A 19,055-nucleotide genomic window follows, 5' to 3' on the forward strand; every position below is an offset into this window, starting at 1 on the left:
AGTCCAAGGTAACTACGATATGTGTACTATAGAATACTGCAGTAAACTGAGGCATAGAGGTATCGATGGCCTGCATATTGGAGTAAAACTCCTTTCTGAACATGTTGGGACAACTCGGGGGTTTCTCACAAAGAAAATCCCATCCCCGAAAGCGAATAGCACTGGGTAGAGGAGTGTTTGGAAAGTCAAACAGATGACCTGGCATTCTGAATGAATTGCCCGATCAGAAAAGTTCTCCGAGAAGTCAGCTTGTGCCTTCTCATCACTAAACCGGATAGATCCAAGAGGAAAATAAGAAGAAGAGGAACCATGACGAATCAGATTTTTAGAGGGGATAGACTTTTTAGGTGCCATGACAAGGAGACTAAACGAAAGAGACAGAGAGAAGAATAGAAACACAACAGAAACGTTTAGGTGTAGGAAAGAAGGAACAAGAATGTGCAATGTGTCGGGAAGGTTTTGCGATAAAGGCCGAGATTGTAGAAATGAGCCCAAAACTCCCCTTGGGTTCGTTAAATTTGTTAGTTATTTGGAGAGCCAAGCCCAAAATTCGGAATGTGAAGTACACAAAGGCTAATGGTGCTTTAAGGAAAAAGAAACCAACACAAAAATGAAAACACAAGAAAGTGCAGAAACTATAAATTCATAAGTCAGAAATTTTGGCCCGCAGTCACCAAGAGGAAGAAATGGAGCGAGGTCCCGATCAAGAGAGGGAGAGTTCCCTTATATCAGTATTTTCACCTCCAGGCCTTCAAATCACCTATACACTGGGTAGCTGACTGGGCTTTTATGTCAACGTTTTGGGTTTTTTGGTAGGGAAAACGTTTCTTTTTCTCTTATGGGCTGGTGATGCATATTTATTTCAAGCTTTAAAGGATGCTTATGACCAGTTTTTAGGTGGGAGGAAGGCCTTGGACCTTTCAGATGCTATTTCTATGACTTGGTGTATTATGTTTTATGCTTAGGGAAAGGTTTGGTTTCTTTTTGCATGATTTTGGAAACAAAATTGTTTCCTTTTCATAGTTGCTGTCTCTGGTCTTTGTAGGCCTTGGAAAACTACATTTGGGTTGCTGAGTGTGCTAGGCTACTCAGGATTTTTCTTAGAGTTAGTTGTGCCTAGGTGTGGAAAATGGAGCTGGGCTGAAAATTAGGGAAACAGTCACCCAGAGAATAGGGCCAAATCTGGGGTAGAAATTTCTGACACTAGACCTCCTTCATGGGCCCTAGATGCCCCCAGCGTCCCTAGCCCACTTGGTGGCACACACGGGCTGGGACTATGTAAAAAGTCCAATGGAAACTAACCCACACCCACCAAAACCATTCCTACTCAATTCCCCAACCATTCGCATGGGCTTAGGCCATGCAATAGAACAGAATACATTGATAAAATACATTAGTCAAACCTGCTAAGCAATTGGGCTTAGTCATTCTGTCAAACCATAAAATTTGTCGCGAAAATGGATTAACACAATGCATGAACATTTAATGTGCAAAAAATAAAAAGCATCATGGGTAGAAGCCCAATCCAACCTAACAACACTCACATTGTTTAAATAAGCACACAATCCTAGAATGCATGAAACAATGTTAAAATGAGCATAAAATGCAATGCATAAGCATAGGATATCATATTAACAAAAACCAACCCAAAATTTTTGACAAAATCACAAAAATCCAAAAAAATTTCCCAAAACCAAAACCTAGGTCACAAAATGCATGAAAGATGAAGAAAAAGAGAGAATAGGGAGACTTACCAACAAATTAAGACTTGGATAAGGCCGAAAATGAAGAGGGAAGAGTGATTTTAGAGAGAGTGTGAGAAGTTTAGGTCATGAGATGAGAGAGGGAGATTGAAATATTTGAAATGGTTCAAAACTGAGTCAAACCTCAAAGTATATATAGAAAACACAAATCAATAGATCGAGGAGGTATCAAGCTTCTATCGAGAACAAAAGCTTGATAGATTGAGAGGTATTGAGGAGGTATTGAAGGTAAAAAGTCTCGATAGATCGAGAAAGGTATTGAGGTGCTATCGAGCAGATAGAGACTCTAAGGAAATAGGCTCGATGGATCGGGCTATCTATCGACAAGTGTCGAGCAGAAACCTAGAAATCTCAATAGGAGAGCTTGTATCGAGGAGGTGTCGAGCAGGTATCAAGACATTTATCAAAATATCTATCGAGAGCCCTAAAGAAGAGATTTTAAGGAGAAGAAACAACACAAGATGAATGCAAACAAGATAATCATCAAAGCAAGCATTCAAACAGCATGTTTAAGCATAGATACACAACCTCAATACTACATGCAAAGCATTCCTAGATCAAAACACACTAAATATGTCTAACCAAATTTTATTTCAAAACAAGTTTGGACAGTTTAGAGAGCATATACTACCACATGTATTCCTTGTGATGGCCAAACATTGTACCTATACAATAGTATCAAAAGTAGCAAAGAGTATGGGTGTTGTGCGTGAAACTTTTGCAAGAGAGCAAGAGCATCAATATGTGAAAAGTAATGACATAGGAAGATCAAGTACATTCATACACAATCATAACTATTTGATGGAGATTATCACTTTCGAGGTACATCATATAACTCTCACATCTCTTAGAAACATGCTTACAACTATATTAAAAGCATTTTGATTTTTTTTGCTTTTCATGTTCTTTGCATACCTTTTTCTTTTAAGCATATCATGCATGGGCATATAAGAGAGAGAAAAGAAAATACCCAATTATGTAAGCTTGAACATCTTTGTTTGCTGTGCAAGTGCTACACCTTACAAAGCATAGCTTTTATGAATTGCACACAGATGTCTTATAATTAACGAGTTTTAGTGGTAGGATGGTTATTTATGCATTTCTCTTAAGATTTTCTAGTCCTTCTCGTAAAAAAGAGTGATCTAAGATATGAAATATAAGAGATCAATTAAATCATACAAATTACATAAAAGAGTCACAAAGCTTACATTGCTTAGTTGTGCATGAAGGTGTGCATCTAAGGTACAAGAAATACAAAGTTGAAAAACCTTATTTCAATGGCCATCCAAGGTACACAAGTACTAGTATACAAACACACATTGTTTTTGTATTTTTTTGATTTCTTCCTTTTTTAATTTAAAAAAAAAAAAAACAAACAAATAGACAGATAAAGCATCAAAACTAGATGCATATGCATGAAGAAGAGGAGAGAGATCAATCCATGGATATAACACCAATGTTCTGGTGCAAGAATTCAAACCATCGACCATCTAGAGGCTTGGTGAATAAATCAGCCTTTTGATCATCAGTATGAATGAACTTAATAGTGAGAGTATCATCTTTGACTAACTCATGAATGAAGTGATGTCGGATCTCAATGTGTTTGGTCCGAGAGTGTTGAATAGGATTTTTAGAGATATTGATGGCACTAGTATTGTCACAATAGATAGTAAGATGTTTTTAACAAATACCATAATCAAGAAGAAGTTTTTGCATCCAAAGAAGTTGGGTGTAGCAGCTACCAGCAGCAATGTATTCAGCCTCAGCCATGGAGAGAGAGATAGAATTTTGCTTCTTACTCATCCATGAGACAAGGTTATTCCCTAAGTAAAAACACCCACCAGGAGTACTTTTCCGGTGATCAGCATTCCTAGCCCAATCTGCATCAAAATATCCAACTAAAACATTATTAGTATCTTTGTCATACCATACCCCAAAGTTACTAGTGGTTTTAACATATTTAATGATCTGTTTTACTGCAATGAGATGTTATTCTTTGGGATTAACCTAATATCTAGCACACACTCCAACACTGTAGCTAATGTCATGTCCATTGGCAATAAGGTAAAGGAGACTACCTATCATGCTTCTATCTAAAGAAGGATCAATCACTTACAATGTCTTGTAATGGGGAGTATCTTTCCACATTTTTTTTTCATTCTTGTTGATGGTGCAAGTTGAGAGAGCCGTCTTTCAAAAAAATCATCCGCTAGCCATGATATGGTTTGGAATGGATTTAAACCATACATTTCTAAGATATGTAATGATTTCTCATTAAATATATAAATATATATATATATATATATGATTTAATATTTAATTGGCTTTATACTCTTCAGTTTATACACCTAATAATTCACTTGTCACAAAATTTAAAAGCTTAGATGGATATGTGGCAAAAAATTGGACTCCAATTTAGAATCTAATTGAATTTGGTTTCTTCGATTTTTACATTCAATAATTCATCTGACAAAAACTTTAAAATTAAATAGGACATGTGACTCAAAATTGCGAATCTAATTAAAATCTAATTGGATTTTCTCTAAGTTTTCTCTATTAATATATATACTATATATTCAATTCAATGTATACACTTTATATATTCACCAACTTGTGTACTTATTTTTATGAAAATGGTATATCCAAAAGACCAATTTTTTTTTCTTTTTTTCTTTTTTTCATTTGGGTTCGTTTGTTTGAGAGTTTTACTCATGTGTGTTTAGTAGGAAGAATATAAAAGTTATATGATAGAAAATGTCATTATAATGAATTTACTATTATACCCTTGTTACATGAAAAAATGATAGAATATTTTTTTAGTTAAATTTAATTAATAGTTAATTAGATGCAATAAGAATTTTCAATTCACTTTTCCTCTTAGTATGGGTGGAGTTTTTGGTTGGCCTAGGTGGATAAAATTTTGTTTTTGATACAAAATAGAATTTCTACTCTAACCTAATCTAAGTGTATATGTGTGTGAAAGCTATCTCTTGGAGACTTGAACCCCGACTCTTGCCCCCCACAACCCACAAATACTTATACTTGTAAAGTGACCAACGCACAATGGGTATGCTATGGATAAACTTTACTTACTCCTTTGTTCATCCTTTTTCGTTTCCGCTACACTAAACAAAGAAAAACTTCTCATTTTCTATCATTTTCGTTTTGCACTCAACTAAATAGACTATAAACCTTGTAAATAAGAGATTTCACCTGAAAACTACATTTTCCATCATTTCCCTTTTCCACTCCCAATTAAAGAAAAAGTTCTCATTTTCCATCATTTCTCTTTAGCACTCACCCAATCGGACTTTAAACCTTGTGTCCATATTTAATTAATTATACTTAGAAGCCATTAGCTTATGCTTGTCTTTACGCTCAAATTTAAGAAAAAGAAAAATTATTGCTTTAGAGAGAGAGAGAGAGAGAGTCCAATTTCCATTTGGAGGAATGAGCAACACAAATTCCAGATAAGAATGGCTCCTATTCCATGATTAACATCTCCAAAATAACATTTTGGAAGTATCATAAAACTTGAATACAAAACTTTTGAGAAAAAAATTTACTAATATAATTATAAATTCAGTTTCATGAAATGGAATTAGATATTTTTAGTTTCTCGAACTTGTGTACATACTTATTTAGAGGTTTTATTTATTTATTAATTAATTAGAGACTTTTCATTTTTAGTATATTTAAAACTTCCTTTTAAAGTGTTTAAAACTTTAAATCTTATTTGAAATATTTAAAGAACGCATAGCACATAATATGCTTTATCAAAATCTTTATTAGGGTATTGTGGCTCATCTTATTGATATTTTCTAATATTTTTATTGATATTTATTATTCATTAACATATGCCCTTAGAACCATCTTTGACACAACCTATAAGGTTTTGCCATTGCCAATAGAACCATCTTTGACACGACCTATAAAGCTTTGTCATTGCCAAAGTCATAACTAAGTAGTTTGAATTACAAAAGCTATGAACTCAAGAATCGTTTAGATTCTTGATTAGTGATTCTTGATAGTAATAACTTGAAATTCACTCGGTGAGGTTTTTGCCTTACGAAAAGTTTTCCCCCATTCATCAACAAATTACTGTGTCAATTTAATTTCCACTACACTTCAGTTTATTTGGTGATTTGCATGTGTCTCCACGATTTGCATGTAATTTGACCTAATTAATCAACTTGGGTAATTAATTAACCAGAGTCAATTTATAACCCAACAATTGATGTAAATTTTTTTCTTTCAAGTTTGAATATATCACTTCATTTTTACCAAAACAGAGAATATATCACTTCATTGTACATGTAATTAACTTTCTAATTTCAATATATGTAACATTGCAATTGTTCTATTTGTATGATTATCTCCTTAGATTTCCTATAAGTTTGCAATATGAATCAATGTTGAGTAGCATGCTTTTAGAGTGGCACGGGCATATAATTTAGGCTGAGTCAGAACACAATGGCTCGAGTATATATTATATAGTAAATCAAACATAAGAATGTTTTTTTCTAATAACAAATATAGTAACAAAAAAAAAAGGGGGTTTGACTTATCTACAGTACTTTTTTAAATAGACATGTTTTTTTGTTTTAAATATACAATGGCAAGTCGTAATGGGTTTTAATCTCCACATTTTATTTAGTTAGTGGGTGATATGATAGTCTCTCACTAAAATAGAAGGAGATTCATTTAAAAAAAATACTGGAAGTATGTCTAACCCAACAAAATCGAACCGAGTTGTTTAGAATTATATGCACTAAGATAATTAGATAACAAAACATTCGAGGACATTAATTATGAAAAGAAGATAAAAAGTGTTAAGATTTCGCAAATTCAATATCAAATTTCTTTTTATTTGCAAATCATTTTCATCGTATTTGTTCCTTGCTAAAAAGGAAAATGAAAAAACATTATCCATTACATTTCATTCCTTCATCGTCAGCATGAATTATGCTGAAATATTTTCACACCTAACTAATATATTTTATATATTTTTTTAGATAGTGGGGGAGAGGATTGGTTGAATACTTGTAATCATTATTATGTGAATATAATACTTGTAATCATTATTATGTGAATATGAGCTATAATCATGAAGTTAGTTTCTAAAGAAGGTATAATTCTAACTTATCCAAGACTTTTTAAAATAAACTTTTCCAAGACTTAGATTCCATTCAGGATTCTTGACTGGACCTTCTACGGATCTTTTACGCTCAACTTTAGAAGAAGAGTAATTATTGCTTTGGAGAGAAAGAGATGACAAGTGATGTGGCTCATCATTCTACTAAAAAACTTCTACTTGTTTAAAATTGTTAGTTAGAAAAATTTTTTAAACAAAAATTAATTACTGACTCAGCAATTTTAAATAAGTGAAAGTTTTTTAGTGGAATGGAGGACGTAATGTTTAGTCAGATAATTTGGGACATTGGAAGCTTGAAGAGTCTGGTGTTATAAACATATTTGAAAAAAAAATATTAAGAAGAAGAAGAAGATGAAGAAATCCCAGAAGTTTCTATTCGGCTTCTCAAAGCGCTGGCAACGTCAATAGACGTTGCGACCCACAACCCAGACGCCTAAAAATTCCAAAACCAATCCATTAAATTTAAACTAAGCGATGATTATCTTGAAGAATGAAAACAAGGGGCAGTATATGGAAAAAGTCAAGAAGTTCCACTCCGGAGACACTCGATAGCCATCTTGATTATTCAATTGGAAAATGAGCGTTTTAAGAATTCAAAACTCAGAACTAACCCACTAAACTACATTATGATTACTTAGAAGAAAGATAAAAAAAAAGAGACAAAAGCCTTTCACCTCAGTCTGACAAAATAAAGTATCTCATATAGTGCGAGAAGAAAAACAACCTTATGTTATGTTCCTGTGCTTGGTTAAATTAGCAGCTGAGAGAGATGTCACGGTTCTGTAAGAGGAAAGGTGATGATGTGGAAATCGTCACTCAAGTAGGTTTGTCCAGGTGAGTCAGCAACCTCATCCCTAATGCCTGCAATTGTCACGGAGAGCCCTCCTTAGATGGCCACTGGTGTGGTGCCTCCTACAAAATCACCGATGATAAAGTTAGCGTATAGAAGCTTTTAGAAAAAAATATCAGAGTTACGGCATATTTGTATAATAGAATGTGTACTTTTTTTTTTTTTTTTTTTTTTTTTTTTTTTTTTTTTTAAAGATCAGAATGTGCACCTCATTTGGTCTTGAGGGGTGTTTATATATAGCTTTATTGCTTCTAGCCGTTGTGGCCTTTATTGTGGCTCTTTAGTACCTTTTTGTAATGCCTCTAGGCTTAGTAATGTAAGTTTTGATGAGTTTCCAATATTCTGACAGTCTGTCTTGTAACTGTCTGAGATACTAAATCTTTCATTTAGTGGCTTGCCTTACTTCATCCATGACTTGGAAAGGTGGACGAAGGTAGCTGATAAGATCTTCTAGGTAAGAAGGTTCGTTGATCCTATCAAAAGGTAAAACATCAAGTTGTATATATATAATTATTGCAAAAACTTTGGAGGTAACGTGGAATTTGCAAAATAAATCACAAGTGAATAAGAAAGAAAGAATGAATGAATAATAAACTTAATGAGAAAATTGTGGGCACATATATTTATTAAAAATTCAAGATTAATTAATTATTTAATTTTATTTTGAATACAAGTGGAGCTCAATAAACTATATATATGTATGAATGTGTGTGTGTGTGTATATATATTATAATAAATATAAAAGTTTACTGTGGGGATTATGGCCCAAAATAACAGGTTGGGCTTTGGACCCGTCCGAGGACACCAGCCCATCTAAGGAGTCAACGTGACTTAAACAATCCGTGTTCAGACATCATTGGGGCAAAGAAAACATGTCCGAGGAGGAATTTCTCCTCGAACACTGGAAATCCGGAGCGAAAGTACATCCCAACCACTAAAGCCCATCTCCTATATACGTGAAAAGGAAGGAAACCCGAAATATCTAAGCAAATGCTGCCACCACCACATTAAATGCATTACAGCTACTCTCCTGGCCGCATTAATGTGGAGAAGACTCCTGAACAATACTACCTCGGCTACCGCAACTCACAAAGAACTAAGAGAGGTGTCTGACGGGACAGGTGCTCAAGTGGAGGTTTAGATTATCAACAAGTGTAAAGCCCAGATGACAAGAAAATGCCTATATAATGTGTAGAAGTCCCCCTAAATAGGGGGGAAAAAGAGAAAAAGAAACAAAGGAGAGGAAGATACTGTAGCATGCAAAGGAATCCTATTGTACTAATCTGATCCATAAATCAAGTTTTAGCCCTATCATTCCAGGAGATCTTTCGATACAATGGCATTTGTTCTTGTTCGTGTGTTCCCTTACCCCATGCAACATTCCGTTTAACTTACTTAAACCGAGTTCTTTAATCCATTCTCTACAAGAATTCATTGTGTTGAGTTTTTTGGACCAAGGCTTGTAACAGTTAGAGTTTGGTTACTAAATTGTGCCCCTACATTTACCATAAAATATTTCCTCAATTCAGAACTAATTATTCATGGTTTTAGACTTTAGTATCAATTAAAAGAAAAAAAAGAAAAAAAAAAAACAATATAAAAAATAGAAAGCTTAAAAGTTACCATTGCATACTAAGAAAACAAATAATACCAATAAGTTAATGCAAATAAGTTACCATTCTGCCCTAACAAAAATTCAAAAATTACAAAACTTTAAATAAAAAAATAAAAAATAAAAAAACTTTTTTCTGTACTGGCCAGTACACCCGGTACCAGCCGGTATTGCCCGAAATTGGCTAGTATGGCCGGTATTTTTTCCGGTATGAAACAGGGAGGTTATATGTACCGGTTTGCTTGTCGGAATGGTATATTCCGGCGGTACTGGCCGGTACGGTACGGAATTGACTCCCTTGATCTTACAAGCTATAATTGGGCTGAATAGATGCCTTATTTTATTTTTCCATTTTTTTTTTATCTTACGACATGTGGCATATAGGAGTGTATCAAAATTGAAAATTACATCTATAGTATAAGCTAAGTGAAACTTTATAGTCAAGGTTTCGAAAAATTTAAAAATATTACTCGGCTTAAAATTCTATTATCGAAAGTATCCAGAAAATAATAAGTGTCATTATTTACTTTATATTATTTTAACAATTTAATATAAATTTTTGTTATGAAAAAAAATTGGACTTAAACAATGTGCTTTTGCTCCATAACTTAAAGTATTTTATTCTATATTCTTAATTATTATTAAAATATTTAATTTAATTTGTACGGATTATTATTATTATTATTATTATTTTTAAATGTGTGTATCACACAAGCATAATAGAACCACTTGAATCTTGTCTATAAAAGCAGCTTATTCCTAGTTTAAGTTACCAGAGTGCTAGGGAAGTTTTTTCAAGACATTAATATGTGTTTCTTAATCTTCATGCGCTAGCTCTTCTTCTTGTCAACGTTTCATTTTCCAAATAGCTTCTCCTCTTTTTCAACTCAGCCTGTATGCAATGATTCTGAGCGTTCAGCCTTGTTGCAATTCAAGCAAATCTTTGTTACTAAAATGAGTGTTCATCGTGGAACTCTGGGAAAACAAATGATTGCTGTTCATGGGACATCTCTCTTAGAAATACCAAAATATATTATTTGAGTTACAAGACTCTTAGCATATAATGTTGGTTACTAAAGTTTAGTCATTAGTGATTTCTTTTTTACTTCTTAGCATATATAGACTAGAATTTCAACTTATGACATTTACTCTATGATGATTGCTCTAATCATCAGGCTAAGAGATTTTACTAGTTAAGTTAATTGAAACCCACTTCTCAATTGTAATGTTGGTTGCTAAAGTTTAGCTATTAGTGATTTTAGTCTATGATGTTTTAAAGTGATTGTTTTTAATCTAAAAACTAACACAACATTATTCCATAAGAACTAAAAACATTAATTTAAAGTTTATAAAGAACTAAATTTGATCGCTTAAAGTTTTTTAACTAAAAGAGATCATTATGAATAAAATAATTTAGGATTAATTGTATATATTAGATTTTTTTAATATATAAATACAATGCAATTTGAAAATGACAATCATGATGATTATTGTTTATAAAGCACTAATGAATTTGTTTTCTAAATAAGTTATAATTCATTTATTTTAAGACTTTTTTCCCTTAAAGTTTGGGGTTTTTTTCATTTTGATTCTTTACATTTCAAAATTTTATTCTAGTCTTTTATATTTGATTTAGTTTTCATATTACCCTTGCTATCCATTTTAGTTAGTAATCTAGTCGTTAAATGCCCCTCATATTTAACTATTTCATGAAATACTTGCTTTAAAATATTGTGGAATGCAAAATTTTCATTTTTTTAGGCAGAAAAAAGTATTATAATTTTTTAGATTACTAATGGAAATGCACAACATGACTAATATAAAAATGATATCAAATATGGAGGGTGAAATTGAAAATTTTAAAGAGGGAAAATGTAAATAACCCCAATATTGTGAGTGAAAAATGTAGTTAGTCTAATTCTAACTTATCCAAAGCTAGGCACCTTTCTTGACTAGGCTTTCAACAGTTCAACCTAATCTTGTTTGCTTAACTATACAAGGAAAGTAACTAATAATTATTGCTTTGGAAAGATAGGAAAAGAGCAACTTGAATGAAGCCGAAACACCAGTCTATTCTGCCCATCTTTTATGCTTTTGCTTTTACAAAAAGAGAAATTAATGCTTTGGAAAGAAAGGATGATGACTTGAGCTAGATCAATTCCACCATGAGAGATGATTATGAACAACACAAGTGCGAGATAAGAGTGGGTCGCATCCCATGCCTAACAATTGACTATATATATTATTATATTTTTATATGAACACTTGTCCAAAAAATATACTTAAATAGACTTGAGAATAGAATGTGCAAGTTTGTAACGAAATTCATAAATTCAAAATTTGTATTTGTAGTTTATTTGCATTACCTGGACTGTAAAATAGGTCAAGGTGCACCACCACACACTCTTGGTGTGGTGGTCACTCCACAAGTATAAATGCTTGTGTGGTGTGGGTGGCAAGAACCGGGATTTAAGTTTCCAGGAGTGAGCTTCACACACATACACACTTAGATTAGGTCAGAGTAGAAATTCCATCTTGTATAAAATAAAAAATAAAATAAAAAACAAAAACAAAAAAACAAAACAAAACAAAACAAAGGTCAAGTTGCAAGTAATTGCAACCTAAATGTAACCATTCCCAGTGATTAAGTAAAAGACTCCCAATTTTTAGGACACTCTACGACCCACGCAGATATACAAAATTATCTTAGGGGAAATTGCACTTTACCCACCTGTGGTTTGGCCTGTTTTAACAATGCCCACCCGTGGTTTAAAAGTTGTCACTTAACCCACCTGAGGTGGCCTCCGTTAGACCCCCGTTACCCACCTCTGCCCTTTCCGTTAGAAAATCCTCTTTACTATATACACCAAAATTAAAACGCAAATAGAACCTAAAAAAAGGAACGAGCTCTCTCCCTCTCTCTACCTTAGAACCCAAAACCCATTTCCTCTGTATCAAGAACCCTAAAAACCCCCCCAAAAAATGAAGTTGTTTGCACAGAGCTCTCACCACTCACGTTGACTCCTTCAATAACTCATTTGGAAACTAAAATTCAAACAAAATGTAGTTGGATTTCGACTAATGAACATTGAAAGTCAGCCCAAAACCTCTCTCTTTGATCACAGATAGAAATTTAGGAATAAAATTTGAACGTAATTTCTAAATGAAAAATTAAAGAAATTCACTGAAACTAGTAAATTAATTGCATTCAAAATTCACTCTTTCAGTTACAACAATTTTTTTCTTTTCCTTTTCTTTAGTTTCTCAACAAACAAACAGAGAATGAAGAAACAGATCTCAACCTCTCACTCTCTGAATCGGTTCTCGAACCCCTAACCCGAGCCGACTTCAAGTTCTGCATGCTAGTCCAAGCCGCCACAATCCATTTACTCTGTAGCTACAAGGACGTCACCGTCGATGCCACCATCGGCTCTAGCAAAACCCTAGCCTTCGTGGTCCCACTCGTCGAGATCCTCAGACGCAACAAAACTCCTCCTAAACCAAACTAGGTTCGAAATCAACTGAAGCAAGTAAACTAATCACATTTAAATTTCACTGGCACAGAAACCTTTTATTCCTTTTCCTTCATTTTCTCAGGAAACAAACAGAGAATAAGGAAATAAAATTTCCAAAATCTCCCCAAAAACTTTGAAGAAAGCGACTGAAATTAGCAAACTAATCAAACTTAAATTCTCACTGACACACACTAACTTTCTATTTTCCTTTCCTTCAGTTTCTCAGCAACCAATCAGAGAATAAAGACACTAAATTTATGCAATCTCTCTAAAAGCTTCTGTTGAAGTTGTGGGTAGATGTTGCGGGAGTAGATAAAATCGACAGTGGGGGTGATTTCGTAGTTAGATTCCAAGTCCATGGCTGAAGATCAAGTTGATATAGAGGAAATGGGTTTGGGGTTCCAAGGCAGAGAGAGGGAGAGAGCTCCTTCCCTTTTTTTAGGTTGCATTTGGGTTCTAATTTTGGCTTATATAGTAAAGAGGATTTTTTTAACGGAAATGGTAGAGGTGGGTAACAGGAGTCTAACGGAGGCCACCTCAGGTGGGTTAAGTGACAACTTTTAAACCACGGGTGGACATTGTTAAAACGGGCCAAACCACAAGTGGGTAAAGTAAAATTTCCCCTTATCTTATAAATAAACATCTAAGTATACTAAGTTTCTTTCAAGGTTGATCAGTGATATCATATTCACATTTGAATATTTGATTGGACGAAAAGTCATGATAGAGCTGTGTTCTAGCAAACCATTGTTGGAGACTTCCCCAAGGAATTCACCTCGTCATTTCGAAATTTGACCCCAATTTACCCAGATGAACATCTAGCCCTTATATGTTTAAAAGTTAAAAGTCCAAGTTTGACTAATATTGCTCACTCAAATTGATGTATGGATGAAATGTATTAATACTTAAACATCACTTGCTGAATTTTATATGCAATGTTTTGCTGAATGAAAACCATAAGATATAATAAGCTTATAACCAATAATACTTAGTTAAAAAATGATAGGCCAAGAATGTATTAACCCCTTGTAATGAATTAATCAAATAATTTAGCCGAGTTAATTAATTAATTTAGTTATCATGCAATATGCGTGGCGACACAAACAAATTACCAACTAATGCAAAATGCAGCGGAAAATAAAGTTGACACAGTGATTTGTTTACGAATGGGGAAAACCTTCAAGGCAAAAACCTCACCGGGTGATTTTAAGGTCACCACTCTTGAGAATTCGCTATTATCACAACAAGTGGCTACAAGTAAAGAAATCTCAGTACCTTATACCACCCTACAGTTGAACCTTTACCCCAATACCCAATTGGACTTGTTCTGTAATGACAATCTCTCATTTTCAATGCATGGCTCCCAGTACATGACTAACCAATCGATACACGGATCCAAGTACGTGACTAACCACCAACTTGAGAATGATGTAGGCTACACATTCTTTAGCTCATCAACATGATGAAGATCATGAAACTTCTTAGCTACAAAACCCTATAATGTACAAATGTAGTAGCTTCTTAAAGAGGAAGATGAACTAAGGCATATGTCTCCAGTCACAAAATGCTTGTGAAAAATCTTTGCATAAAGATTCACTCACTTGTATCTTCTGTGATGACCCTTAAAATAATCTTTATATATGTTTAGAGTTGAAAGAAAAGAAAGCCTAAGCATTTATACACGGATTGGAGTGAAATCAGAATTGAAAATCTGATTTTCATAAATCTCAATAGATAGCTTATCTATCGAGCTAGCTGTTGAGTTTTAAAATCCAACACTTCTTCATTTGATTCTTAGACAGATTTGCATGGCTTTAATACTTGGACTTGAAACCTTATTTTTTGAAGTATTAAACATATCCTAGATCTACCCAATTACAAGTAAAGTGCATTTTGTCATAGGATTAGCCAATTCTAAATGACATATGTTTCTAACATGATTCACATATGTCCTAACAAAAAATAATATATATATATATATATATAAATATACGGTTGAGTTTAAGTTACACCTAGGGCAATTCTAAGCAATATTACGTCACTTAATCTTTTTAATTGGATGCGAATTTTAACAAATCCACTGTTAGATTAAATTATCTTCATATATTCTTCATACTTACAAAATTTAAAGGTAATCAAAGATTAATAGCCACGTCATAAGTCAATTGTTTAAATTCAAGTTTTTGTATTTTAAAATAATGCATAAAAAATGAGTTTATGAATTAAATGGTAAATAACATGAAAATTGACATGAAAATTGGCATGATTGTCAGGAACATATAAAACATGTAATTCAATGGGGAGATTTTTAAAATATGAATTTTATAACAAGTTATTGGGTAGTGTAACTCTAAGCAATATTACACTATTTAATATTTTTTAATTATATGCGAATTTTGATAAATCCACTGTCAGATTAAATTATATTCATATATTCTTCATGCTTACAAAATTTGAAGGTAATCAAAGATTAATAGTCATGTCATGAATCAATTGTTTAAATTCAAGTTTTTGTATTTTAAAATAATGCATAAAAAATGAGTTTATGAATTAAATGGTAAATAACATCCAATTGACATGAAAATAGTTAAATGAAATATTAAAATGGTTGGTATTGTTGACTTTCCATTTAATTAAGAAGTTAAATTATTCATATTTTTACAAATATTAAAATTAGTAGAATGACACTCAAACAAATAAAACTTGTGTTTGCAAATTTATTATCATATCAACAGATAGAAAAAACTAAAAAAATAAAAATAAATAAAAAAAACCAAGCAGTTTCACAAATTTATTTCTAAAAGCATAACAGGATGATATAATTGGAATACATTTAACAAAACATGGAAGCTTTTGACTTCCTTTATTTTTGTTCATGGCAGAAGCTAAAGAAGAAACTGCTAAACAATTTTGCAGCATGGCCATTCAGTTCACGGCAGAAGCTTTTGACTTCCTTTATTTTAGTTCTATGCATGCATCATGCTTATTCACTAACATGTTAAGCATTCAAGGTTGTGATGGAAGCATATGCAAGAAGTTCTGTGTCACTTTCAAATTTAGCCATGTCTTCCTCTTTCAAGTTAACCCATACTTCTATTCCATCCCCACTTTTGGTGTCTATAAATATAACTACGTTCTTGAAAGGCATGCTAACCAGACCAATCCACACGGGATTTCCCCAACCAAAGTCCACTTCATACATAGGCAACCTGCACCAACTACTGAAACTGAATGGAACTACATCTTCTTTCATGACTTTTGCACTAGCCTCTTCAAGAAAATTCAAGTGTTGAGCGTGGTCCTGTAATTTTTTCACATACTCATTGTCAATTTTTCTTATCGTGGCTCTCACTTTGCCCACAAGGCCATTCCTCTCTTCACTAGACAGAAGGACTGTTGCAGGTCGGAAGATATTTCCAAAAGAATTTCTAGGCAATGGCGGATCCATCCTTGTCCGTAAATTCACTGCAAAAATCACCATGTTGGGCTTTTTAGGCCCAAAGTTTGCTTGCGTAGCAGCAACATATCGGCTCCATAAAAAGACTGACAATGCCTCAACACGACTGGGGTGTATTGGACTTTCTAAGCCTGGGCTTTCCCCGTATTTTTCTCTAAGAGCCACTATTGAAGCAGAACTAAACACAAACCTCTTTAATACAAGCCTCTCTTTTATCATATTATTTTCTGGTTGAAACCCAGATAAAGTATTTGTAGGGGGGAAGAGAGTTGACGCTTGAAATTGGGGATATATGTCACTATCACCTCGAGCTGTGGCTGCCCAAGATTTCATAAACATGATAAAGGATGTGCCATCAGCAATCTTGTGGGAAATGCATGCAGCAATGGCAATACCTCCACAAGTGAAGTAGTTGGCTTGAACAGCGCAGGCAAAATTGTGTGTGCCATCAATATCGCACGGAAGAAATTTCTTGAATTCTGCTGGATTTTGATTTGTAACAATATCTGAAAGCTCACACTTGACTCGGGCTTCGCGATACAACACGCCTTCATCGTTGCAGTCTACGGTTAGATTGTCTTTAATGTGGCCAGCTAAAGGGTAGTAACGTGTTAAGACGTTGGACAATGATTGCTTGAGCACACTAGAGAACGATTTGCCAGGGTCGGTGCTGATTTTAGAGTAAGCATCATTCTCTGTGTAGAAGAAGAGAAATGGAATATACATGCGGGGGAATATTTGGTCGAGAAAGGAAAGCTCATAATAGCGAAGATGAGTGGGAGTTGGCGAAGATGGTTTGATATTCTCATAGGAAATTACTTCCACTTCAACATCCTTCATTTTCTCTTGCCAAAGTAAGTTCAAACTACTTTGAACAAGTGCTTCTATGAATGGTTCTTATGGAAATGGTGGCATCTATCTACGTATATATATATATATATATATATATTAAGCTTCTGCAAATGTGCTCGCCCATGGTTTGATAAGACGTGGATATGGAAGGTAAAAACCTCTTCATTTCAAGTTGGTTTGCAATTATCCGATTAGAATAAAAGCCATATTCCAGCTAATCAATGTAAGTAAATTCTTAAGGAATTTAAAGGAATTTTTTATGTACGTACCCAATGGGTTGTAGGGATAGTATGTTAACATTTTAGAGTGAGTTTTAAGCATTTGGAATTGAGATATTGGGATAATGTACCATGTTAAGAATTTTTTTCCTTTGCCGACATTAAAGAGTTAAAGTTATTTTACAATGAGAAGTTTTAACTTTTAATATTATTGATTCTCAAAAAATTAAGTTTGAAATTATTATATCTGAGTTTTGAATATTAATAATAACTCACCTGTGCTCAACGACTCTTTATTATTTTCTATTTCAAAATTTTCTATTTATTTCATTTCGAGGTTTATGTGTTTGTCCTACTATGTATGTTTATTCATTTGCAAACACCAGTGACCTAAGACAAATGTATTATTATTAAAAGGTTTTTTTTTTTTTTTTTGGAGAAATATTATTAAAAGGTTGAACTTTACGTATTTATAAATTGTCATGTATGATCAATAATGATCTTAGTAATATCAAATAATGAATAATGAGAATCATTACTAAAAGGATTAGATATCGACAATCGTTATATGTCGAATTGCTACTTAGTAAATAATAACATCATTTCATTAATATTCAATTAATTTTTTTGATAATTCATAAGTCACTCTCATGAATTTGATGTAGCTGGTGACAACAAACCAATTGTTAACAGTCAATGGGAACACCGAACACTATGCCCTGAAGTAGATTCTTTCAACTGCAAGACAGCTTTATTGGCCCATCAATTATATGCCATGATTTAGCAAGAGCGGTTTATACACTTTAATTATTTCAGAACTTCCGCAGAAAAATTTATGTGCATTGCCTGTTCATCCCAATCCAGCAAACCCCAAGAGTTTCAGTTTAGGGCTTAGTTTTCTAGTTGAGTTAACCTTGTGCTGTACATAATACCTTTGCTAGACTACTTGGGGATGGCAATCATGTAATGAACTATAAACGAACACGATCTAATCGTAAGTTCGCAATATATCAGGAAGTCAACTCAATTAATAAATCAGAACAAAATCCATGCCGCCAGAATAAGGAAACAGTAATTAAGTTTTATGGACACACATTAACAAATTCATTTTTCAAAAAGTTTTATTGGGAATTAAAAAAATTGTCAAAACTTTTACAATTTTAGATAAACTTTTTTTCAAAATTAGTTTATTATTTTGTGTTCTTAGGATAAACATTAGTAAAATCCAAGTTTTATTGCTTCATCAAGGATCTCAGATAGAATTGACATTTATATTATTATATATGTTATACAGGTCCATCCCCCCGGCCCCTTCCCTAAAATAAATTGCTAAATATGATAATAAAAAACATGTGAAAATTAGCACAATTAAATATCTTCAGGTCCATTCCCCCAGCCCCGGCCCGTTCTCTTAATTAATTCCTGCAGTTGTTGAGCTATCTCCTCATCTGCCTCAAGTGTCTCCAATCTGGCATTTAGGTCTGAAATTTCATTTTCATGGGCAACGTAATCAATTTCTATCTTCTCAAAAAAAAAAAATAATAATAATAATCAATTTCTAATTTGTTTTAAAAAATAAATAAATCAAGGAAATTTTGTGGTAAAAAAAAAAAAAAAAAAAAAAAAAAACAAG

At 33.2% G+C, this 19,055-nt stretch overlaps 1 protein-coding gene across 1 annotated transcript; it reads right to left on the minus strand.

Annotated features, from left to right (window-relative positions):
• Nucleotides 1–15,841: 15,841 nt before the first annotated feature.
• Nucleotides 15,842–17,302, minus strand: LOC115978811 (stemmadenine O-acetyltransferase-like). Its single transcript, XM_031100685.1, has one exon. The coding sequence runs from the start codon at nucleotides 17,190–17,192 to the stop codon at nucleotides 15,894–15,896; it is 1,299 nt and encodes a 432-aa protein (XP_030956545.1). The 5' UTR covers nucleotides 17,193–17,302; the 3' UTR covers nucleotides 15,842–15,893.
• Nucleotides 17,303–19,055: the final 1,753 nt, after the last annotated feature.

The sequence above is a fragment of the Quercus lobata genome, chromosome 3 (genome assembly GCF_001633185.2).
Source record: "Quercus lobata isolate SW786 chromosome 3, ValleyOak3.0 Primary Assembly, whole genome shotgun sequence".
In the NCBI taxonomy this organism is placed as follows: Eukaryota; Viridiplantae; Streptophyta; class Magnoliopsida; order Fagales; family Fagaceae; genus Quercus; species Quercus lobata.